Raw genomic sequence first — 26,602 nt, 5'->3', positions numbered from 1 at the left:
ACTAAGTATAATTGTTTATAGTTGATATTTAGTAATATTTAGGTAACTTAATAATTCCTAATTATTGTGTAACAAACTAGTTTTTAAAAATATATGGCAAATTCTGCAACATGCCTCCAGTTGTTCGTAAGGCCACTGTAACAAGAGACTGCAAAAAATGCACACGGAATGGTCTAAACAGGAAGTCTGCATTAGTAATGCGTCGGTAAAGATATCATGTCACAAGTCAATAAGCTTCTGTTTTTTTCTGTAGGTATCGCATTGAGATGGACGCAGTCATGGCGCGTTGGAGACGACTCGGCACCACTCTGACAGACAATGCTCAGAGAATCCAGGAGCTCATGGCCAAACTGATGCAGTTTGAGGTGAGACTGATTTCAGGCATTACTGTTGCTCAGGAGTTAAGTTTTAAAACCAAGTAGTACAAGAATTTGACTTGATCTGCTGGTGGCAAAAAATATAAATAAATACTTTGATAGCGGTGCTGAAATAGATCTCAGTCTTGACAGCAACAGTTACTCACATAATCACTTCCTCTTTAGTGCTTTTGCCTACAAAATAAAAGCGTGAGAAGCTTGTTTACTGTAATTCAGTATTGGAGTTGAACTGAGCTTTTACTTTGAAAAAATCTGAATGACATTAAAAGAGTTTGTATCCTGCTTGACACACCTCTGAAAGAGCCGTCAGAGAGCATTATTCCCCCTTTTTTTTTACCCCTTCTTGTCTCTCCCCCTAGAATGATGTAAAGACTTTGAAGAAGTGGATGGCAGATGTGGATGTGTTCCTAAACGAGGAATGGCCAGCGCTGGGAGACTCTGAAGCTCTGGAAAAACAGTTAGAGCAGTGCACGGTGAGGAAACCATGTACCCTGACTTTACTGTGGACTAAACTATTGCTCGAAATGGCCTTTATAGCTTGTATTTTTCGCCAGCATTTATTTTCTAAAAAAGAAAGTTATCAATACAGCAGTTCTCAATTCTCAAAATGCTCGAAAGAGGGCAGGTTGATAAAAGGCTGAGAATGGTTTGCACAGAGTAGATAAAATGAAATGTTCTTGGGGAAAAAAAGGGCCCAGAGAATTCATAACGTAACCCTTATAGTTCATAAAATATCCAAGAGAATAAAACATCCTTCAAGGAAATGGATAGAAACTTGAAAATGAGCAGATAAACACCTTTTTCATGACTGCTTGTAAAGAAAATGAAAAAAAAAATAGCCCAACAAAAGAGTTCTCATTAACACCAAAATCATCCACTCTGAAATATGTACAGTCATAATTCACCTGCGTAACCGCCGTCTTGCTCTCTGACTGGCCAGGCTCTGGTGAATGACATCCACACCATCCAACCCAGCGTCAACGGCATCAATGAAGTGGGATTGTACCTAAAGAAAGAGGCCGAGCCGCCGTTTGCTATCCACATCCAGAAAGAACTGGATGAACTCAACGCCCAGTGGGAGAACGTCTGCAAACAGGTGTGTAACCTTCATCCAGAGCATGTGTTTTCCCACTTTCACAGGGCCATATAATTTGTGTTATGGTGTGTTGTTCTCTGTCTAGGCTTATGCTAAGAAGTCTGCTCTGAAAGGCGGCCTTGATAAGACCATGGCTCTGAGGAAGGAGATGCAGGAGATGCAGGAGTGGATCAACCAGGCCGAGGAAGACTACCTGGAGAGAGACTTCACATACAAGACGCCTGAAGAGCTACGGAAGGCCGTGGAGGAGCTCAAGGTGTGTGTGTAAAGCAGACATAGAAGGCTGTGGAGGATCTGAGGGTGTGTGCAAGTGCGGGATTGAGAAAGAGAGGGAGGCAGGGATGGAAATCAATTCACAATTTGCTTTATTAACATGAACATGATGAAGTAAAGGTTGTACGTTTAGTTTTTTGATAGAGAACGGGAAGGAAAGAAGACAACATTGGCTTGCACATTACTACATTTTACAGCATCACTAAACGATGCAACAACTATTATTTATATGTAATTAAAAATGTAAAGGTGACATTAGTTTATCTATTTAGCAGTCCACCCAGTGGTTGTCTAGATATTTCACCTCATGGTGGCGCTAGCGGAAAGGTCAGGGTAGTCTATAACCATTCATTCATTAGGATTCATTCTGAGGGGATCTTGAACGTCTGTACCAAATTTCATGGCAAACCACCGTCTTTGTGGTCGTCAGGCCGATCAACATTGCCCTCCCTAGAAAATCATCTGATTTTGAAGGTGCTCATTCTAATTTCACTTGGTATGGTCTGTTGATGACTTAATATTATTAATGTTTACTTATTGAGCTTTTTTTAGTAGATTTCCAGGGTTTAATGTAGAGTCTATTTTCTTTAGCCATTTTGGTTACCTAAAGTTTTCAGTGTGAGGCCGTGCACTGTGACTGTGAGAACTGTATCAGATTCTTTTTCGGTTTGTCAAGGGGCCTGCACACATCACTATCATATTGTTAAATTGATTCAATTCACTTCAGCCTTTCTCTGCAAAATACTAAATATACTAATAAATTTAAAAAAAGACAACTTTCACTTGTGCCATGGTTCATAAATGTGCACTTTTCCATTTGCAAGGGACAACAGTTTTGTCTCTGGATAAGGTTTTTATTACAAGTTCTATCAAGATATTAGGGTTTAAATTGGTGTATCAGAGTAACGTCTTTAAATTACAGTAGCTGACTATTACATTTTGTTGAAACTGTGAATTATTAATCTTTTCAGTGATTTACATGCATACATATACTTTGAATGACACAGGCACAAAACTAGTTCAAATAGAATCACTTTTCATGTAAACAGACTGTATCATAGGTTTATTTTTTATGTTTGAATGCATTATTTGTGTGTATACAAAATGAAACAATATTTTTTCAACCTGGAATTGAATCTATAATAATATTTTGAGTAATTATCACTAAACATTTATATATTTTTATAGGCACCTATGACAATTATTCTTGTATTTTGAGTTCTTTGAAGCTTTATATTTTGTTAAATTGACCAAATGAGAAGTCATCTGAGTTTGTGCTGAAAAAACATGAATGCATAAGAGACGGGAAAAAAATACCCAATACAAAATTTTAGGTGGAGAAGTTGTAAGAATTTAACATTGTTATATATTTTGACATGTTCAAAGAACACATTAACAACCCTGAGGAGGGTCTTGCTTCACTCCTCACTATCTTGATAATTTTCATAAAGTTCCTTGTGGTTTTGAATATTGTTAAGGTCTGGCAGGTTTGGATCGGTCTGTAGATTTCAGGGATTAGAAATGAGTTTTTTCTTGCCACCATGTAATTGCTTGTCTCTTAGGGTTATGTGTGTGGTTTTCTCTGACACCTGTAGTTTTTTTTTTTTAAAGGAAACTCATGATCTTGGCCCTCTCAATATTCACAGTGGAGGCCCAGATCTGACCGGCTTTGTGCAGTTGCTTCATCTGTTCTTTCTCTTTTCTCTGTCACTCTGTTTTGATCCTGGTTAATTCCAGGTCGATAACGTCTCCGTCTGCCCGCCTCTCTTTTCATTGTTGAAGTTAAAAACCTGCTCTCTCTCTCGTTCTTTCTTTCTTTCCTCTCTCTTTATCTTCTTCTCGTCCTCTCGCTCACAGCTTTGTGTTTTTTTTCTTTTTCAAACCACCTCTCCACTCTCATTCCCTTCATTCCTCAGTTTTTTATATCAAACTGCATCGATTCTCCTAGTTGGCCCCATGCTTTTTTCACTTTCATAACTTTAATGCAAAGTATTTGTGATGTAAATTTATGACATTGTTTGCTTTGTGATATACCCCAAAGCCTTGGCAGTAGTAGTCCCCTTCCAGTCACCCCTCCCCACGAAAAAAAGTTTACTTGACTTTACAAAATTAAAAATTGATTTCGCTCTGCTTGCTCTTGCTAATCTTCTCCTCCCTCCTTTCACCTCCTTTTCCTCTCCTCTACTCCGTCTTTCTGCTCCGAGCTTAAAGGAAACTTCATTCGTGGATCACTCATTTATTCTCCTAATCCCCCACGTCTACTGCTCCCTCTCTCCCTCCTCCCTCGCTTCGGAAGGTATTAGTTACACTCCTTCATTCATTGATTCGTTGGCTTACTTTTTCACTCTGTCTCTCCCTGTTTTTTCACACTCAGTGGCTTTGTCAACAGAAGATACATTGATTTATTTTTCGTGCAGCCATCCCTCCATCCATTAAGCCCTCTTTTTTGGTCGTCTTCTCGCCCTCCCTTCTTTTGCTCTTTATCTCTTGCCGTCTGTCTCTCTTGTGTCTCACTGTTCAGACGACTTTTAAGAGTTTCATCGACTTGACTCGGACTTGCCTGTCTTGACTGGCCTTGACTTGGGACTTGTAAAACAATGACTTGGTCCCATCTTTGTAATGTTCCATGGCTGGTTGCTCCTCTCGACTGCAGAAGGCGAGGAGACACCAACACCAACATTGTGCTCCAGTTTATCAAAACAGCAAAAGCATGCCAAGAGATGTTGTTTTTTTCCTCTCAATTCTTCCTACAATCGACAAAATCACATACTAACAAATGAAGAAGACACTGCAACAAAAAACTCCTTACTGGAGACAACCATTTTTTCCTTTATAGTTACACACACCGACATCACATCTGTATTTTTTTTACCCTTTCTTCTTTAATTCTTTCACATATTGTAGATAACCACTGCCTTTCTGCTGATTATAGAGTCAAAGGTTTTGGACCTCTCAATAATCACACAAGGGAATGTGCAGACACAACTGAAACAGATGTCTCTACTTTGAGAATATTGTAAGCAGCCGACACTGAAATCTGTCCTCGGGTTCTGCACTTGTGTTAAATGCTCTCTAACCCATGCTTTCAATAGCACAGCTGTGCCTAAGTAGTTCTTAGACTTTTCCTGTCACGCCCCCTTCAGAAGCCAAAAAAAAGTTTGAGATTTTTATCAATGACAATACAGGTGTTCAGGTAAGCAAAGTAGCCTTGCTAGCATCAGAGCACTTTTATTTGTTTATGTCACTTCATATCGGTGCAACTTTAGGTCTACTCAACATCCACAACTTGCATGGCTGTGGACTCTTTAATGTGTTCAGACAGAAATTTGACCGCTGGACTGTTTGTGTAAATACTCCCCAAACAGCCAATGTGTATCAGATTGTACAGACATTAGCTGTGAGCTATAGCTAGCAACGGACACACTGAAAGTGTGTGCGGATGTGTGCCTGTGTGTCTGTGTTCAGCTCAGCCTCTGACTGAACTCAGAAACTCCAGTTCTTTCTGTTACTTGCCTCCAGTCTCTCTCTCCTTTTCCCTCTTGTCTGTCTTCATGAAGCAGATTCAGAAAACCCGGAATAAGCGCAAATTTGAACTGAAGTTTGCACCGCCCTAGGCGAAATGTCACATCTTTTCATTCTCTTTGTATGCAATCGCCGCTCCTACATCACGTATTGATTGAATACACTAAGTCTTGTTATGTTAGAGCTTTACTACTCTTGTTTAATAAAGAAATTAGTATTTTCACCCCCATTGTCTCATACACTAACACTTAAGTTGAGAGAGCCCAGTTGGAGGCATCACTTATTAATTTCTCTCTTTGTCTGTCTCTCTATTAGAGGGCCCAGGAAGAGGTCCACTCCAAGGAGCTAAAGGTCAAACTCCTGACCGACAGTGTGAACAGTTTCATCGCCAAGGCTCCCCCCACAGCCCATGATGCCTTGCGGTCTGAATTGGACGTGCTGACGGCCAACTATCAGCGCCTGTGTAGCCGGCTGGATGGGAAATGTAAAACTCTGGAGGTACGAACTTTTTCTGTCTCCTGTTTCTATCTTCTGTGCGATCATTTGAAAGTGTAAAGACAGAATGCTCTTGAAACTTTTAAGACGGCATGGAAGAGAGGAGGGAGGGGGTTCATGTATACACAATATTGCCAAAAGTATTAGGACACCCCTCCGAATCTTTGAATTCAAAACGTTAAGAAGAATGAAAGAATAGGTCGCTATTGCCTAGTGCAAACCACGCTTCTCTCTCTGGAAATCCGATGGATGAGTCCGGGTTTGGTGGTTGCCAGGAGAACGGTACTTGCCTGACTGCATTGTGCCAAGTGTAAAGTTTATTGGAGGTTGGGTTATGGTGTGGGTTTGTTTTTCAGGGGTTGGGCTTGGCTCCAACATGACTGCACACCAATGCGCAAAGCAAGGTCCATAAAGACATGGATGAGCGAGTTTGGTGTGGAGAACTTGACTGGCCTGCACAGATTCCTGACCCCAACCCGATAGAACACCTTTGGGATGAATTAGAGGGGAGATTGCGAGCCAGGTCTTCTCGTCAAACATCTGTACCTGACCTCACAAATGCACTTCTGGAAGAATGGTCAAAAATTCCCATGAACACACTCCTAAACCTTGTGGAAAGCCTTCACAGAGGAGTTAAAGCTGTTATAGCTGCAAAGGGTGGGCCAATCCCATATTAAACCCTACGGATTAAGAATGGGATGTCAATAACCATGTGCATGTAAAGGCAGGTGACCCAAAACTTTTGGGAATATAGTGTATGTGCCCAAGGTGAAATCTCACTTACATGCTTGGTCAAGGCCAAAGCCGTAGAGCTCATATACATCAGTGCCAGCTCCGGAGGGCATGTTGCTGCACATCTGAGTGTGTGTGTGAGTGTTTTCAAGGGGTCTATACAGTACATTATAGATGAGCCAAGGTGAGGCGAGGTTAGCCAAGCTCCATTTCAGGCTCTTGTCCTGCATTTTAGATGTTACCTTCAAACTGTAAGCTTAATCAAAAACAAGTCCGTTTTAATGAACACAAGACCTTTTAATGTTTAATGTTCAATCTGGAGGTTTATTGAGTAATGATGTGATTAAAAAGTGATGGAGATACAAGCTGAAGAAATACATGTAGGGCATCCATTATTCAGTAGAAGATCGTCCCTATGAAAAGTGTAGACAGTGTGTTTTGTGGTTTGGAGGCAGAAATCTGAGAGACGGATATCTGAAAACTAAAACCATCTGCGTGGCTGGATCAAGGGAAGTGAGAAAATACTGGATAAAACTGGAATCTGTGAGCAACATCTTACCTGTCTGACGTGTAGAAAAACACTAAAGCTCAATAACCTTTAAATCCCACCGCGGTGTCAGGAGATTAAGTGACTGCTGGTCTTCCATGTGTATAAAATGCAACCAGTGCCTCTCTTAATTTGGACATGCACATATCCTTCCTGCTGCTGAGTGATGACTGCAGGTATTTAGTAAACTCATAAGAAAGGATCCTGCATACAAACTGTTGTGGGCATCAGAATTTCTGCAGAAAGGAGATGTAGACTGCTCTGTGTGTGCTTCTCCGGAAACTCAACACACAAATTGTGGCTTTTGTGCCCTCTGTCATTCTTTTTGAGCAATGTCAGTGCTGAAATGTGGATATGTGTGGAAATATGCCCTATGTACAGACCTATGACATGGATGACTGGAGAATCTTGATAGACACCTATGTACAGAGGAAGCTCATATATCCTAGGAGTAGCTTTTGCTTCTCTTGTTTGGGCAGCGTTAGCACATGAGACAGGACCTCGAAGCTTTAAAATGCCTGTCCACTTGTTGATGCTATAAACTACATGCTGCACCGACATTGTCTTTCTACCATTAGTTGTTGCAGTACAATATTGTCAAACCCGTTTTAAAACGATTTGTTTCTTTGTGTGAAATCTGCTCAGAGTTAATTTTGTTCTTTTTAACAAATTTCCTGATCGAGTTTCATTTTACATTAAGGAAGCCGGTTCAATCGCTTCAGCCAACTGTTGCTAATTTGCGGATGGAAACAAACTCATCAGACTTACTGATGTTGAACAGATGTTGATGTGACGGCCTGCACTAATGCGGAATACGCAAATATAAAAATACACCACGAGAAAGTTGCGATGGTATCTGTAGATGTCTACCTCACCTCACCCCTTTCTTCCCTTCTTCTTCTCTCCGTCCTCCCTCGATGTGAATCTCTCTTCCCGCTCTCCTCTCTGCCTCAGGTTCTTGAGAAATAATTACCTCTGCGTCTTGGTATCGTTGGTAATTCAACTTTATGGGTTAAGCACTTGCTGTCTTTCACTATTCATCTCTTTCTGCTGCTCTCCGACCATAGTTGTTCCTGCTAACACATAAAATGTCAAAATAATTAGGGTGTATCATATTTTCTCCTGTCAATCCTTTTACTAATCCTTTCAATCTGTCTCTTTCCTTGTTTCTTTCTGTGCCTCCGGATGTTTTTGTGTGTGTATGTGTGTGTTCTGCAGGAGGTATGGGCGTGTTGGTGTGAGTTGCTCTCCTACCTGGAGCAGGAGAACGCCTTTCTGGACCAGCTGGAGCAGAAACTGGACGAGACGGAAAATCTCCAGGGAAGAGCAGAGGAGCTGCAGGAGGCCCTGGATGTGAGTATGAAGAGGAGGAGGAGAGGGTGCGCGCATAGACTCCTTGTAGAAAGTTAGGAGCAAGCAGTCTTTTTTATTTATTTTTTATTGGTTTATACATGCAAACATAAACTATCTATACATTTGAATTCATACAGAGAATATTCAACCTGGAACAACAAAGAAACAGGAAAATTATTCACAGAAGAAAAACATCAGCACCGAAAATTATGATATTTTAGAGCTCCCAGCCCTTTTCAAGGAAGCCAAGTTCTCACGTGGCTCCCCCCAATATTTAGAAATCTCGGCTCGGTTTTGCCTCCTTCTATCATGCAGAGCCACACCAAGCAGTGATCAGATGCGCTTCAACCGCTCACAGCAGGAGATAGCAGTGCTGAGCAATGCCGTTGCGGTTTTGTTACTGGGCCGACTGCGGTCGACCTCCCACAAACAAAAGCTGTGTTTCGTGCGAAACTGATTGGCTGAACATGTCTGTGCCTGTGCTGGAGACTAGGCAGAAAGCTTGACCTGCTGTTTCTAAATGTCTCTCTGTGTTCACCTCTCACCTGAATCTCTGAGGTTTGGAGTTTAGTTTCACTCCTGTGTCCCTGATACATCGTTCAGAGGAAAGATGTGATGTGAGGTACTTGGTGATTTTCATCTGCTGAAGGAAAATGTGAAAGAGATTATATATTTGTGTGTATGTGAGACAGGCCTTAAATACAGAAAAACAATTTTTTTTATAGTTAATTCTATGGAATTTACATTGAATCTTGTAATCTGAGACAATGGGGATTTCTGGCCTTCCTTAGGAAATCAAGTGAAGAAGAGGCTTATGTGTTAACCCTAATTTGTTAATTTGCTTAAAATGGGCTTTTTCAGATTGCCTTAGATGTTACATTGAGGGATTTTGTGAGCTTAAACAATGCAGAACGCTTAAAGCCTTTAGACAAGGATGCATTCTTTCATTTAAGTTAGCAAAGAACAGCAAAAATGCAAATAACTGCCCACTCAGCTGTGTTTTTTACGATGCTAAATGATCTGCCGGCATCAGCCAAAGAGACCCTTTTGGGGAATTCAGGAGATGTGAAAAGCTGTTAAGCACCGAGGTCAGGTGAACAAGGACTAATCGACCTCTTTTAGCCTCAACATGTCATCATCTAACACTCTTATCTTGCATAATTTTCAATATGCTTCTCCTACTCCTATCATGAGTTACCTTCAAACAAAACAAAATCAGTTTATATGCAAAAGGTAGTATTGCAGTGTCACTCCCACTGAAGGCATATCATTTCATATAAGCTAACTTTCAAAGTGGTTTTTATGTGATGGTAGTGGAGGATGTCGGATTCGGGCCATAAAGAATACAACTCTGTCAAAATGTGATCGGTGATATTTTGTGCATTTGTGTGTGTGTGTACAGAGTCTAGAGGTTCTTTTGCGGCACCCAGAGGACAACAGGAACCAGATTCGGGAGCTGGCCCAGACGCTTATGGACGGAGGCGTTCTGGATGAACTGATACAGCAAAAACTGGACGCTTTCAACACACGATGGGATGAACTTATGGCGAGAGTAAGACACACGGTACACTCATACATACAGAAATATACAGCATGCATATAAGTGATAAGTGATTCACGCCATGTTGAAGTAAATGCTTCCTCATATTGGAGAAACTTCTTCCCTCACACCAAATCTCCTTACTGCAGGTGTTGCAGTTTTTTTTAAGTGAAATTAAGACAAACTCTGTTCTCATGCTTTTTTAACGTACTGCGTAACAAATAAAATGCTTGCTGCACGACAAAAAGTTAGGAAGCGAGAAGCAGAATCAAAACGCACTTGGAGCCAATTCTCATACCCAAACCTTCTGCTTTCACCTATTCACATTAACAACAATCAGAATGCAGTTCTACATCTTTGATTCTGTTTTGTGTGTTGACCGATGAATATGTCTGTAAAACTCTAATTAATAACATATGTCCTGATACAGGCCGAAACATACACTTAGAAATACAATTACATGTCATATATATAAATACAATTTGCTGATGAATGTAGCTGGTAAATCTGAGTAATATTTCACACTGTAATCATTACTCTGCTGCTGCAGTTTATATAACATCAGGGGTTTTCATTTAAATCCTTTTCAGTTCAGGAATTCACACTATTGCTTCAGCCAAGGACGGCCCAATTGGTATAAGGCTCTTTTACAAAACATAATTTTTCTAAATAAAAAACCTGCAGCCACCATTCAACATCAGTGGAAAACAGTACAACTATTCTTTAAGAACAGTTACTTTAATTGGTTTGAATTTATCTCCACCATTTCATAAAACCTTGATCATAGTTTCTTTTACGCTCCTGCGTGACATCATCAAAAGGTGCTCCATTACACTGTGAAAGGGAGACTGATTACATCTTTCAGAAGAAATTAAAATGTTATGGTGTCATAAGTTTTATTATGTTGGAGTGTAATCACTTGTGAGCTAAACTACTTTATGCCTGAAATGCTACAACTGTCTAGTTAGTTAGTTAGTGACTGTGTGAAATTAAGTGGAAGCTGAGTGACGTCACTACCAGCTTATTTAATTTGAATAAATGAATAACATTATAATGAATAAGTCTATAATCTACTTGTTATACATACCAAGTGCTTGCCAAGGGCACACATTAATTGGATAAAGAATTTATCTTCATTACCTTTACCTGTTTTACTAAATTGACTTTTTCACAAATATTTGCATGACTTCTTTTGAAGAGAGATGTTGACGATCACAAACATAGTTTTAAATAATAATTTTAAATGGAGCGGTAATTTCCTGTTAATTAAACAAAACGATGCATAGAATTTGGGTAACTAGTGTTTGCGCTCTGGATCTGAACTTTAAAAAGACTGACGCAGCACAGGGGACACACCTATACCTTATCATCTTTGTCGGGACGATCGATTTTCGTGCAAAATCCAAATGAGAAATCCATGTCTGATCTCAGTATTTTGTCACCCTATGCATGCCACATGCCGCCTTCGTGAAGCTAGGAGGCTCAACAAGAATCTCAAACCAACCATTTTTATCCATAGCAAAACACTGGCTTTAGTTATTGCCATCCACATATATCTCATCTCATCCTACACCACAGTCCAACCGATCTAAAGAAAGCTCAGCTCCAGCTCTGATCAATCAAATCACAAAACTCAGTTATTAGCAGGATACAACACATGCACCAATTTACATATACAGTTACAAACGCTGACTTACTTTTTCCCATTTTCCTGTCCAAAAACAGCTGTTGTTTGTGCAATCCCTGAGCTCTTAGGTTTTGTTTCTCTCAAGTCTTTCTTTGGAACAAACGGTCTTTATCGTCGTCTACTGGCCGACGCGTAGGAGCTACACAGACATACAATGTATCAGACAATTCGCCTGCTCAAGACGAAGAGAAAGAGCCCAGTTAAGTTTCAGTTCTCAAGTTGTAGGCCTTTAAAGAATGGGAGTGCTTTTGGTCACAGGAATGTTGATGAATATTCACTGTTTTTATTAATATTTCAATGTTTAGGAAGCTTTATGTTATTTGGAACACGGTTGTATGGACAGAATAGTGTTTGAAGAAAACAACAAAAGTGAACATATAAACAGTAAATATGGCCAAGACATGGACATTCGCCTGGTATAATTTTGAAAAATTGTGTAATAACTGTTGTATTAGTTTATTTTCATCGAATTTAAAGTTACAGTTGTATTCTAGGTGTATCAGAACATATTCAGTTGCACTATAATGAGTTGGATGATGGTGATATTGCTATTAAAATATAGATTTTATACCAGGCAAGGATGAAAATATCATAAATAAATAGATTCATTTAGTTACTGATTCAAATTCCTTCTGACCTATCAAAGGAGTCCAGAATTATACATCTAGGCCATAGGCGTTTTATCCTGGAAATACGTGTCCGTTTCCAAAAGGTTGAGCAAACATTTTGCTGGTTCATGCTTCTGTAATGTGAATATCTCCTATATAATAGTGAAATTCTATCGACCCAACAAAAAAAGCTATTTAGATACGTTAACTTGTGCTCTGAGAAAATGTTCTACTATTTTCACAGACCAAACAAATAATTATTAAAGAAAATAGCTCGGTTAATTGTTAATGAGAAAAATCCTTATTTACAGCTATATTCACATCCATATAGGCTACTTGTAATTTTCTTTTCCTGCTCCAAAAGCCTAGTTCACACTACAAGATTTTAAGCCCGGGTTGCCGGTCGGGCTGTGATCGGGAGTAAATCAGTGATTGATCATCGGCCGCCAGTCGTTGTGTGTGAACTACTCAACGACGCATCAAAACGGCTCCCTGACACATTGCAGACGCCAGAAAGATATCTAGCATAGCAAATATCTGGAGTAGTCAGCCGACTCGACATCCACCTCCAGCCAATGAGAGCAGGCAGCTACTTTTTCTCTACAAAAGACTTTTTACTCCCCTCCAGCTCTCTTTGTAGCACAGACAATCCCTGCTACCTGCGTGCTAATCCATTCTTTCGCCCAGATTCGTGGTTTTGGAGACCAGCCGTCGGGTGACACAGTCGTCGTCAGCTCGTGTAGTGTGTGACCCCCTGTTTACTATCAGTCACGTAGTGTGAACGCCACAATGACTTCAAGACTCCCGTAACAAGACAGCAAGTTGTGTAGTGTGTACAGCACGGCGATCTGCTGACGCTGAAAGTCGTGCAGTCTGCACGAGCCTTAACCCTCGCTTCTCCATACTGTTTTCCCGCTATACTTGTCTCATCCCACCCTTGCTCAATTTATCACATCTTTCTTTTTCTTCTTGCACTTCTTTGTCACCATTTTCTAACTCCAAACATTTTCCCTTTAATTCTCCCCTTTTTTCCCCACTTTCTTCCTCCCTTTTCTCCACTTCACTCTCACATCCTCTCTATGCCCCTCTTCTGCCTCCTCCTTCTCCACCTCTTCTTCTCCCAATATCTTCCTTCCTTTCCACTTTACCATCGTCAGCCATGATCAGTGGCAGCAATACATTCTCAGCCTCTTGTGATCCTCTCACACACACACACACACACACACACACACACACACTGCCCGCTGGGTTGATCCTCCCTCACAATAGCACCAGATTAATGTTCTCCTTGCAGCCTGATAAGCCTCCCTTTGTTTGTCTACCCATCAGAGACTGTGTGTGTGTGTGTGTGTGTCTTCTATTTCGCGCTTTTTTTGTATTTGTTGGGAGGAAGTGTCATTGCGTGCATTGTCTGTGCGTGTGTGTTTGAAAGCAGTACAGAAGCCGGTGTCCTTTGTTTCAGTGTGTATGTCATCATGTATGCATGCAAGGTGAGGCCGGGCGGCTCTGAGCCCTGTTTGTTTGTCATCTATAAAGGGGACGAGAAGCTCAGAGACAGGACGCGGTTGTTTGTGAGTATCTCCGGAAAGACAGATGGAGGAGCAAAAGCACACAGAGAGCAAAGTATGGCCTTAATGTTGTTCCCTTTTGTTTTCTGACTTGAGGGGGACTTCATCGAGGGAAGCCTTTTTTCTTTTTCAAATCTTCTCTTTCTAACTTGATCAGTGCCGTTTGAAGAACACACTGTCAAATCTCTAGGATCGTTTTGTGGACAGGTTTTAGGGTCATTTTTCAGCCGTCCAGTGACTTCAGATGAAAACTAGACATTGACCCAGGTATTAAAAGGTCTACATGCGATCCTTGTGGTTTTGAGGTTCAAAACACCCTAGATAGCACAACTGACATGCAGTGAAGATCTGTTTTATTCATGAAATACGGGCACCCTGAATGGTAATAATATCAAAATCTTACACATTTAAAATGGAGAAAAGGTGTAACATGTGCCGATATATACTGAAAACTCAGCTTGGAATTATAAGGATCTATCTATGAAGGCATAGAGGAAAGCAATCATTTTCTGAAAATGTAAACAGTTTACTCTTACTTTTCATAACACTGAAGTATTGTAATCATTACTATAAGGAGTTATTAAAAATAAATTAACATTGAAAACATTACAAAACACTTGAATAGAAAACAGTCTTTAATCATTTTATTAATAGTTCCACTCCTTTTCCTGCTATAAAATGTAGAAATGTCCGCTGTGAAAAGGCTTATTTAGCCACATTCTAGCTAAATTGGGAACCTAATTTGTACCTCATTAATTCCAGAGATGAAATTTGTTCCCTGCATTTGATCCATCCTAACTATTTAGGAGCAGCAGACAGCCACAGTACAACGCACAGGGTTCAGCTCTGAGGCTAATGACTTGATCAAGTTAGTATGTATGCATGTATGTTGTATGTCACATAAACCCAGGAAGAAAATTTCCTATTTTTCAACATTGAAACGCTGCTTATGTGCAAACATTTTCTTTTACAAAAGTAAAATGTTTAATACTAGTGCACCTTTTTGGTGCTGACAACAAAACAAACGTGAAATGCTTTTTGTAGAACACAAGCAGCCATATACAAAGTTTGCCAAAATAACAATAATCTTTAACTCTCCAAATTTAGAACAGTAACTTTCCGTCTAAGAATGAGTAAAGATTAAAACTAGACCAGACATGTCTGGTGTCAAACATCTTGCTGTCTTGACAGTTTTTGACGGTACTCAGTGCATTGTGCTTTGTATCAAAAAAGTTTGAAGGTTCAATACCCAGCCTCATGCTTATGTAGTTACCCGATGATTTAAAAAAAGTCTATAAAATAAAAAATAGGGGTTTGTTTTGTTCCAAGAAAAATGCATTGTTGCAAGTTGTGTTTTAATTAGCTCTAAACAGGAAGAAACACAACGAGAAAAACATGAGATTTAAAGCTACCCTGTGTTGTTTTTACCACTAGTTGTGCTATGAAGCAGTGTTTTTAAAAGTGGGTCCTTCCTTATTGGTATTGTGTGCTTCCTCGTGTGAAACATACATAGTTCTGGCCATGGTTTTATGCTATTCCACAGCTGTGTCAAGAAACAAACAAATACGGCAAAAACATTTAAAGAAGACAAAGACTCATAGCAAGTAGTAGTAACAACATTGCAAGTTTTAAATTGCAATGTTGCTTTGAAATGCATTAAACAACATTTTTTTGAGACTATAAATAACTTTGATTAGAAATAAACTACACAAGGTACCTTTAATAAAGTATCATCAAATAACATATTAGTCCATTACTTTGCAAACATTGTTGGGAATTGAACCAGTTACCCTTAACAGATTAAAGCCTCACCCCTTCTTTTTTGATTGCTTCTACAACATGACTAAGAAATTGTAGATGTAATTCACATCAAAGAAATCTGTCTTATCTGCTTGTTCCTACTTCTTATCCAAAGAAAAGTATTATAAGTGCAAGAGTCAAATAGCTGAATGCCAACACTTCTCAAGCATCAGATGGAGCCAAGTTCTAAGGAGTGCAGGGGTTCAAGTAACTGCAGAGACAGTAGAATAAGTATATAATCTCATTATATCAATGTCCCACTTTAAAACTCGTGTTGAGATAAAGCCAGCCCGCGCATGTAAGAAATGTTGTTTCACATTTCCTTCTGCACTACTTCAGATCAAAGAAACGTGTTTGCCATTTTAATTTCAGCTTCTTGTAACGGCTGAAAACCAATAAGAGGAAGTGTGGTGCGAAGAACGCTGCTTGTGCTTTGCCGACGGCGTTTCCAGCACGAGGCAGTTAAGCAAACAGTGATCCTCCATCTCTCTTGTTCACAATCACTGCATTCGTGACTGCATGCCTGTGTGTGTGTGTGTGTGTGTGTGAGTGTGAGGAAGAGAGAAATAAATAAAAAGGGGAAAACTGAGTGTTTAATGAGAATATGTATTCATGAGCCGACAATTGCCAGGGAAATGGAGTATCGCCACAGGGAAGGTTGTTATCAATGTTTTTCTAAATATTTAATCTGACTCAAATTCTCATTTCATACATTATCAACTAAGACATGGGAGCGAGAAAGCACAAAAAACCCATGAAGAGCACTGCGTGTGACACAAGGGTTACACAGACTCAGGGCTATACTTAGAGGCATTATCCTTCTCTATGGGATTAGCATCCTCACCTGGAACAACATACATTCACTCTCACTCTATGTCTAACGCAGGTTTATGATGTAATAAGCCAATTTATTAGTTAATCTTGTAGCCAGTTATCAGGGGAAAGGGAGAAAGGAAACACTTCAGTAGATGCCAGGCGCCTGACACATCAGAAGATCAGTGGTTATCGGCGTGGTTAGTAACAACTGGGGCCTGGATGAGGTCGGTCACTCAGAGACGGCATGAAAGAGAAACTCCGGAGTCCTTCTTTCAAGAGGGTACATGTAGGGGGAGTGTGTGTGGAGGGCGTGTCTGTGTACATGTAGTTCTGTCTTGTGTATGTGCTTGTTTGTAGGTACACATAAGGAGGCTTGTGTGTATGTGTTTTTGTGCATTTAAGTCGTCGTTACTTACACATGCTCGAAAATGAACAGCTTTTAGTTTTAAAAGGTAAAAACTTTGTCATACTAGCATTTTAAATGAATGAAAATTTTCAGCTAAATCAATTCATTTTTTGATTAGTGGATTCATTTGCTGGAAGGAAAGCTATCGTAGCTTATTAACTGTGTTGCGCCATTAACTTTTATTTGATCTCTCTGTCAAATTGGAGTATAAACTGATACACAAAAAGAGGAATAGTTTGTAGACAATTATGGGGAAGCGATATGAATGTATTGCCCTGCTAGCGACTAAGCTAACAAGCTCACAATCTGACACTGAAGAGCTTTTTCCTTCTTCAATTGAACTCTATATTGAATGAAATTATGTACTTGGGTACAAAATGCCACGGCGGGTTTTAACAACACAGTACAGAGAAAATAGAACCATTGTTACTAACTCGTGCTAGCAGGTCCCAGGTGGCTAGTGTGTTAGCGCACCAGCTATATTAGTTCACCAGCTAGCCCTGAAAATAGTCACTATGTCAGTTCAAGCTTTTAAATATGTAAACTATATATATAACTGCTTCACAAATATATAGTTGTTGTAAGTTCAGTAATTACCTAAAACAGCTGGTCAATATAGGTTTTAGCAGTCGTTACTCAAACAGGAGGAAATAGTGCATATGTTGGGGACTATTTTAAGCGGCAGATGAACCCACATTTGGTGCTCTAGTGAGTATATGGGGCAGCAGGACGGTGTATGTGGGACTGAGTCAAAATAAACCACAGTGTGTGTTTAAGATAATGAATGAATATGTTACCCAGTGCAATAGTGTGGTTCACTGATGTGTTTTTAATAGTTTGTGGACAACATTGGAGCTCTATGGCACAGAAGAAGAAGATATCAGGTCTTGGATGAACACATAATATTAGTAGGATCCATGTTTGTTGATTTGGCACTGCACATGGGTGAAAAATCTAGAATAAATGCCAGACTTATAGAAAATAGTTGAAAGTTTTGTTACGTTCTTGTTTAAAATTTACACCATCAGTAAAAAATAAAAAGAAAGGCTCGTCACTTGATTTAGATCAGAGTCAATATAATCTTTAACTCTATTGGTCTAATTTCAGCTTCTGAAATGTAGTAGGCTGTGTGTGTGTGCCTGTGTGTGTGTGTGCTCGCAATTGTAGATGTGATGTTATTCAGCACTGGCCTTTTATATACTGAATGCAAAAACAAACAGTAAACAAGATAACAGCTTTAAATATGTGAATTAAATATACCAAGCTCCCCCTGAGGATTTTTTAAAGATGCAGCTTATCTGAATCTCACTTTATATACATGACTTGGAAAACTGAATGTATGAATGCAAACATCAATTGATGTGTTTCCCGAAAGCTGTTCCCTCTATTTATATTGTATTTTTTGTGTTTGCATGTTTTTTGATGAGGTGTTTCCTGTTTCCCCAGGCGGTACTCAGGCAGAAGGAGCTGGAGAAGAGCGTCCAGTGTGCCCAGGAGAATGACAAGGTGCTGAGGCAGCTCCAGGAGTCTCTGGCCAACACCGACCGCCACCTCACTGCTTACCTGACTGACCACATCGATGCCCAGCAGATACCGCAGGAGGCTCAGGTAGCCATCAGTGTGTATCTGTGTTTGCGTTTAAGAACTTACAAGAATCAAAGGTGGGCCATAATATCTAAAATATTATTTTACTACCTTCTTTTAGCGGATGACAATATTTTAATTTTGTTTTTAACTAACCACACCACTTGTTTTCAAATTTTGAGTCTCTTCCAAAGGGTTTTGTAATCTGTTCAGTCTGAAAAGATCATACTCTCCAAATAAAACTTAAGCTGACTGAGAAATATGGACATGATATATGGCTAGATCTATGCATAACTGCACCTGTTGATTACAACTGGATCAAGTCTGTTCTGTTTACACCTAATTGATATCACTGCTACTTTTGCTGTACCCAACCAGTGGGGCCAACAAACCGGACCCGACTAGATGCAAAAAAGGCTGGGTGATAAAAAGATAACAATAATCATAGCGATAGAACTTTCCTCGATAGAAATATAGCAAATGTTCAATTAAGGTTCGATTTAGTTCCTATGAATCACAAATAAATCAGCACTTGAAAATGATCAACAGTTTGGCACTAAGTGTTTGTAATGTTCTGACCATAAAGTAGTAATAGTTTAAAACCACAATCAACCGTCTGGTTTCGACAGTGAAACCAGAATTGATTAGACTAAAGTGCCGGTATTTGAAAAAATAGTTGCTAACTTCAATAATTGGAGGATTTAGTGGTTGATTCAGTTGACTTGTGAAACGCTGTGGCCTTGTCAGATTGAATCATTGAATCATCAACAGAGACAGCCGTGTGGACAGATAGAAGAGAGAAGAGAAGGAAAGGAGACTGGAAATACACTTATTCTGTGTGTGGATGTGTGTATTTGTGCGTGCAAAGAAACCCAAGAGAGAATGGCAAACGCTCTTTTTCTCTCTGTGGTCCTAATTATGCCTTGAGCTGCTTTGGACTCAGACAGGAGGAACAAACACATACACCCTATCTCTGTCTTTTTGTCTCTCCTTCTAACGTCTACTCAATCTACATATCTCCTTGTCCCTCTTTCTCTCTGACAGACACACTCACACACACACACAAACACCTACCAGGCAAATCAGACAATAGATCATGAAATAATGGCTCATAAGGACAGAATGATTGATGGAAATATAAAAGAGTGAGTGTGTGTGTGTGTGTGTGTGTGTGTGTGTGTGTGTATAGGGAGGGGAAGGAGAGATTACCTCTGCGTGCGCTGTAGACCACCGGTGCAAAGGATGACATTTCTCTCTCGCCCTCACACACACTGGAGGATGAGAGAATGATTGGATTAGAGTGGTGTGGATGAGCATATCTGATTACAGGGCACTTGGTATTTAAAAAGGGAGAGCGGTGACAGAAACCAAGTGAGTGTGTGTGTGTGTGTGTGTGTGAGAGAGAGAGAGAGAGAGGGCTAAAAGTTATTAAAGCTTTTGAGCACCCCCTCCTCTCTCCTTGATTCCTCCTGCCCCCTTGTGGTCAGCAGTGAGAGGTACGCTCTCAATCATTAAAGTTTTTTTGCTTTAGTTTCACTTTCCTAACAGACTTCAGTTCAGTTCAGTTTACTGAATTTCTATACTTACTTGATCAAATATTGTATTCATTTGAGTAAAAAAAAGATAAGATTTTGACTGTCATTCATTTTAATGTGACATTTATTTAAAGACGTGTGTGTGTGTGTGTGTGTGTGTGTGTGTGTGTGTATGTTTAACAGAAAATCCAAACTGAGTTGAGTGGCCATGATGCGACCCTGGAGGACTTGAGGAAGAAGAACCAAACCAAAGACCCATCCAATAGCATGACAGGACAAATAGACCTTACCCAGGTACACAATAACACCTGCAGAGACACATGTACATAGTGTGTGTGACATATAGAGGGGTCTCTGGGGATCAGAGATGCTCACAAGTCTTTGAGCTAGAGTCCAAGTCAAGTCTCAAGTCTCTCGTGGTTATTACGAATGCTGTATCACCTGCTGCGTTCAATCCAGGTTGCTAATAAAACTGCATAGCTATAAGGAATTCTGTAACTGTTACAACCATGTAATGTGCAATGCAATTATTGACGGCTTATTAAATACTGTAAGTCAGCACACTCCCCAGACTCTTAAACCCAGTGTAACGTTAACTAAGTAAAACTGTGACGTTGCTGAACCAACAATAAACCTGTAACCTTTTTTTCAATTACAGAGCACAACCATGTAGCCTAATGTACAATGCGTCTACAATTAATGACAGCTTATAAACTACTGTAAGTCAAGAAACCCTGTTGAGTTTCAAACCCAGTGTAAGTTATAGCTAAATAAAACTGTACAAGTTACATGGTCAACAATAAAGCTGTAACCTGTTTTTAACTTACGGAGCACAACCTGTGCAATGCAGTTAATGACAGCTTATAAACTACTGTAAGTCAACACAATCTCCTGACTCTCAAATCAATAAACTGTAACCTGTTGTTAACTTACAGAGCACAACCTTAATGTGCAATGCAATCACCGACAGCTTAAACTACTGTAAGTTAAAACACCACCACCACTTAATTAAACACCTCTGAAAACCTTCAAATCATACACTCAAAAATGTGGTGAAAAAAGGTGAGTTCTACTGTTTTTCCGCTATTGCACATGTGAAAAAAAGTGAAAACAACTTTTACCCTGTGTGAAATCTCATAAATGTCCTCAGGGGATGTCACTTGATTCAGCTTCGGCTGGGGCTGATTACTACAAGTTTCTGCTACTCCTCTGCCTCCTCATTAATGACCAATACCCATAAACTAATCCAAATGCCAAATATCAGTCGTTGTTTGTCCAACGGTGAAATATGTCCTCAGACAGTCATATCATTAAACTAACAAATACAAAATCGTGTTTGGAGATTTGTTAGTCAGTGTGTAGAAAGCACACAAAGCATATTCCTGGTGTCTTGTCAGAAGATGAAATAACTAATGAATCCACATTGTGCCAGCTGTGCATAATTTACACAGAAGAGATTTGAGTGTGATTTTCTGCCAGTGAGTTGGTCTGGGCAGCATGTGTGTACTATCTTTGTGCCTTGTCACAGAAAATGCTGACAGACGTGTGGACCAAGTACCGTCTCTTCCAGAAGCCAGCCAACTTCGATGCTCGGCTGGCTGAGTGTGAGCGCGTGCTTGCTGGGGTCAAAAACCAGGTGGGGATGCTGGATATCGGCAGTGTGGAGCAGGATGTGGTGCAGTCACAGCTGGAGCAGTGCATGGTGGGTTATCGCGTCCCGGTGGCAGGTAGATGGATGGATGGATTAATCCTATGCTAAGCGCCTGCTGTCTGTTTGTGTCTAACAGAAGTTGTACAAGGTGCTGAGTGAAGTGAAAGGGGAAGTGGAGACGGTGATAAAAACAGGCAGACAGATCGTCCAGAGGCAGCAGACTGAGCAGCCCAAAGAGCTGGACGACCGCGTGACCGCCCTCAAACTGCTCTACAACCAGCTAGGATCACAGGTTAGGATTCACAAAAACACAAAGTTAAACACACAAGATCATACGAGTCAGATTTAGAAATGAATTTGACCTTGTTTATGTGTGTGTAGGTAACTGAGAGTAAACTGGAGCTGGAGAAAAGTCTGAAGTTGTCAAGGAAGCTGCGAAAGGAGCTGAACGGGCTGACAGAGTGGCTCGCCGCCACTGACGCCGAGCTGACCAGGCGCTCTGCTGTGGACGGTATGCCCAGCGACCTGGAGGCTGAGGTGGCATGGGCACAGGTATGACACACATATAAAGACACAAAATGTTATGTTCCTGGTGTGAATTTGGCCAGACACCTTTGTTGAATATTGTTAGGATTTGAGATAATGGTAAGGAGGACAAAACAGAACTCGGTATCAAGGCTCAAGGAAAAACAAGCAGCCATTTATTTGCAATCTTCAAAAATAATGGCGAAAAGAAAGACATGGGGGGGAAGTATGACTCTCAAAAAACTCAAGAGAAACCACTCAAAATGGACTCCATCCTGCCCCACTATACTCACATACATAGTATGAGAGCCCAACAGGACTAAAATTGAAAGCCGAAAAGGTCAACAACAACACATATTGCTCATAACTACAATGCAGTTAAGTTAATTGCTCAACAATGTAGTATAAACACATTCAATATGAACAAATTAATCGTATGGTTACTGTTATGGGTTCCTATGGTATCTAACTAAAGTACATTTCATTTCATCACAGAACACCTTTTTAATTAAATCTCACCTATTAAAAAATCACATAAAAGTGGTCCTGCTGAGGTGTGCTGCTTCTTTAAAGCTGCATTTGGACAACACTGACATATTCAGTTTAAACTAGAATGGCTAACGTGTTAGCAAACAGTTGCCTATTTACACATCCGGGATACACAGAGCAACGTTAGCAATCATTCAGAGTCAAGCCTGTGTCCAATATAGTCTCACTTTGGCTCTACTGTATTTTGGTCCCTACCAACTCCTGAGAAAGAGATCTGTCTCTGTAGCTGTTAAACGCTCCACTATCTTCACCAGCCAGGTGCTGACTGTGTCTGTAGCAGGCTGTAAAACTAAAACAATGAGCTGAAAGATGCTAAAACAGTCAGTTGAGCTGAGAGGAACTGCAGACAAGTCTTTGTGGGTTCATCACTACGAACGAAGTCATGCTCCATTGTATGTATGAAATTTGATTATAGCTGTTTTAAAGAAAGCCCACAAGTACTCAGACTCTCATATAGCAACATGCTAAAAACGTGTGTAATTTTCAATCTGTGATTACGTTGTTTCTTTCCTCTTCTCTTGGGCCCTTTTCTTCATCCTCCCAGTCCATCCACGGGGAGACAGAGAGGCGTGAGCCCCAGCTGCAGGGCGTGGTGGACCTCGCCGAGGCCCTCAAGGCGGTGCTGCGGGGCCACGGGGGCCTGGTGGACGACAAAGTCAGCCTGCTGCGCTGCAACTGGATCGCAGTCACATCCAGAGCAGAAGAATGGCTCAACCTGCTGCTGGTTAGAGACAGAAATAGAATTATTTTTAAATTATCTGTCTTATCAGTGCTAAAAATATGCCCAAATCTCTATAAATAACTAACTTGCAGTGTCACTGTTTGCAGCTTCAAGAAATGAATACCTTCTCTGTCTGCCTCTCTCTCTCCTCTCTGTCAGGACTACCAGCGGCAAATGCAGAAGTTAGATGGAGAGATAGAGGAAGTGAACGGATGGATTGACGGAGCAGAGAAAAAGATGGACGAGATAGAGAGCCAGGGACCCAACGACGCTGTGCTTAAGGTTGTAACGTCTGTCTTTATGTATGTTGTTTTTAATATATAGCTTAAATGTTTCATGGTGTTTTTTTTCTCCACTTATCTGTTTGTAGATTACATTTGAGGGAGATCAATAATACAGTGAAAAAATACAGTGTTACTTGAAAATACAGATAATAATCCTGTTGTTATTAGCTGTGAGACAGAGTGATAAATCATTAACACATAGTTATCGTTTGTTAGTGCCCTATGGGAGGCAGTGATTTTTGACTCTACACTATTATTAAATGCAGGGTTGATACCATTTTAATCAGTGGAATAAAGTGAATGGAAAACATTTTTGTAGTTACAAAAGGAGTGAGGCATGTTTTGTTAAATTTGTATTTATTTTTTTTTATACGATAGATTTTTATTATATACCAACACCATACAAAAAAGGGGGGAAATGCTTTACCTATGTGGAAGCCAAGAGCCTATAATCATTTTAAACAATTTTATAAGCAGCTGAATACCTAATTGTGACATTTAACCACAACAGAATAATTAATGTTGAAATATATGTATGTTCCACTCAATTTATAGCATCAAAGCATTTTACTTTAAATTGTATGTCAGGTTCTAACTTATTAAATCTTTATTTAGAAACCATATTTTCTGATTACAAATCGGAATTTACCACTTCAATTTTTGACATGGCTCGAGTGTTAATAAGTTCAATTTCTTTGTGACTTTGTAAAGCCAAAATAAATGTGAGAATAAAATAAATATTTAAATGGAAAAAATTCTGTGGTATTTAGATTTTAACATTAAGTAATAAAGTTAGATTTAACAATTTGGTGTGTAACAAGACAAACACTGAACTTTAAATCGTATCTCCTCAATCTTAAATTTGACAACATTTCACAATGTGTGTTTGTTTTCCTGCAGGTTTTGCGGGCAGAGCTGGAGTTGACGAAGGGTAAGATGGAGGAGGTGAGGGCTCTGGCCCAGGAACTCATGTCCACCCGGGGAGAGAACTGCCAGGCCCAGGTGGGACCTAAAGTGGAGCAGCTCAACCAGAGATTTGACACCATCTCACAACGGATTGCCTTTGGACTGGTAGGGAAGAAGGACGAAGTAGTATACCCTCTGAATACCATTATATTATTTTCTAACAGTAATAACACACACACACAGTTCAATACGATTGAATTAAAGGTTAAAGGTATGCAGTTTTAATCCAATACACATCTTTTTGTCAAATTCAGTGAAGATCCCCTCATGTTCCACCCTGGCTCTATGAGTGAACTGAGCCACAAAGCAATATTCCAACCGTGATTTGTGTGTCAGCTAACATTAAATGACATGTTGTTGTTATGATGTTGCGCCAGTTTGCTAACCCACAACTCAGCCGACGTTAGTTAATTGACTTCCTGTGTCCCTATATCATTTGTCATGGTATTGGATTTCTCCAAAATCGCAACCCCCCCCCCCCTTTAATATGTCGGTTGGTGTTTATTTTGACTTGTAGACCGTTGCAACTATAAAGCACTCTAAATACTGTAATCCAACTATCCCCATATATTTACTTCAAGCTCTCCCCAAACAGACTCCAGCTCAGTAAATTTGCTCCAAACTCTCCCTAAATTGACTTCAAAGTCTCACTAAATTGACTACAAACTCTCTTGCTAAACTTACTTTAAACCCTCACTTAACAGACTTCAAACTCTCACACTAAATTTACTTCAAACTCTAAATCTGTTCCAAGCTCTCTGAGTAAATTTACTTCCTCTTGGCCACTAATGATCTTCCTTTCCTCGTGTGTCTCTATGCCTGTGCATCTTTGCCATGGGCCCGTTTGTATGTGTGTGTGTGTGTGTGTGTGTTTGGCAGACGGCAGCATCAGCCAAGGAGCTGGAGCAATACCACAGTGAAGCACAAATCTGGCTGGAGCTCCTGGAGGAGGAAGTTAAACAGGGGGAAAACCTAAAGGAGGAGGACTTCCAGGAGGACAAGGTCTCACACACACACAAATAAGGATTGTTTTTCCTGCATATTATGTGTGCACTTGTAAGCAATGTGTGTGCTGTGTAGGACTGTGAGGAAGGTGCAGTGAAGGAGTTACTGTTGAAAGGAGAGAATCTACAGAAGAGAGCCCCGGATCAGGACAAGAGAGAGCAGATCAGACTGAAACACAACCAGCTCAACAGCAAGTACAACACCGTCAAGGTAACACACACACACACACACACACACACACACACACATTATCAGAATGAAACAGACAAGTGAAGCAAGAAAGAGAAATAACTGTTTTTATATCCTAAAGCTGGAAGACTAATTGGAGGTTTAGGGGAGGAAGTCATGGCAAAAAGGCTGGTTAGGACTGAGGTCTGGATAGTTCAACCAGTACTGCAAGAAGCTTCGGTCCTGCTGCCCAGATCAAAACATTCAGTAACCTGAGCTGCTGTGATCATTTTAAAATGTTTTATTACAACCGACAATAGCAGGATCCTGAACAGCTGCAGCCAAAGGATGGATTAAGCCCAGTTAAACAGTGCTATTAGACCAAAACAACATGTCGTCATAAGACATACATACAAACTGCTGGTTACCAACATGTGTGTTTATAACCACTGAGGATTGTGGGTTGTTTCCTTAAAGGAATAGTTTGGCGTTTTACAACATACGCTTATTCACTTTCGTGCTAGGAGTTAGAAGATCAATACCACTCTCATGTCTGTGCATTAAGCATGAAGACAGAGCCAGGTGAGGTGAGGTTATCTAGGCTTAGCACAAAGACTAGAAACAGGGGAACCTGCTAGCTTGGCTCTGTCCTTAGGTAAAATAATTCCACCCACCAACACCTCTAAAGCTCACTGATTAATATATATTGTATTTTGTTTGCAGAAGTATGAAAATGATAATTTGCTGGTCTTGGCTGTGACCAGTAACTTCCTGGAGTTTCCTGTTGTTGCCTG

At 40.2% G+C, this 26,602-nt stretch overlaps 1 protein-coding gene across 3 annotated transcripts in view; it reads left to right on the top strand.

Moving 5' to 3' along the window:
- The first annotated feature begins 3,999 nt into the window (after nucleotides 1-3,999).
- Nucleotides 4,000-26,602, top strand: part of LOC123973318 (dystrophin-like) — a 123,998-nt gene continuing 101,395 nt past the window's right edge. For 2 of the 3 annotated variants that reach the window (XM_046053310.1, XM_046053243.1), the window contains exons 1-11: nucleotides 16,591-16,694; nucleotides 18,267-18,428; nucleotides 20,123-20,233; nucleotides 21,468-21,641; nucleotides 21,727-21,882; nucleotides 21,972-22,142; nucleotides 23,209-23,388; nucleotides 23,545-23,667; nucleotides 24,570-24,740; nucleotides 25,515-25,637; nucleotides 25,716-25,850. In XM_046053310.1, coding sequence (XP_045909266.1) covers nucleotides 16,659-16,694; nucleotides 18,267-18,428; nucleotides 20,123-20,233; nucleotides 21,468-21,641; nucleotides 21,727-21,882; nucleotides 21,972-22,142; nucleotides 23,209-23,388; nucleotides 23,545-23,667; nucleotides 24,570-24,740; nucleotides 25,515-25,637; nucleotides 25,716-25,850 — 1,542 coding nt within the window. In that variant the 5' untranslated portion in view covers nucleotides 16,591-16,658. Of the gene's footprint in view, nucleotides 4,043-5,583; nucleotides 5,767-8,260; nucleotides 8,396-9,797; nucleotides 9,948-16,590; nucleotides 16,695-18,266; nucleotides 18,429-20,122; nucleotides 20,234-21,467; nucleotides 21,642-21,726; nucleotides 21,883-21,971; nucleotides 22,143-23,208; nucleotides 23,389-23,544; nucleotides 23,668-24,569; nucleotides 24,741-25,514; nucleotides 25,638-25,715; nucleotides 25,851-26,602 lie in introns of those variants that run through there. The other variant, XM_046053251.1, reaches the window with a different exon arrangement.

The sequence above is a fragment of the Micropterus dolomieu genome, linkage group LG01, assembly GCF_021292245.1.
Source record: "Micropterus dolomieu isolate WLL.071019.BEF.003 ecotype Adirondacks linkage group LG01, ASM2129224v1, whole genome shotgun sequence".
Lineage (NCBI taxonomy): Eukaryota > Metazoa > Chordata > Actinopteri > Centrarchiformes > Centrarchidae > Micropterus > Micropterus dolomieu.
This window is presented reverse-complemented; position numbering and strand designations above follow the sequence as displayed.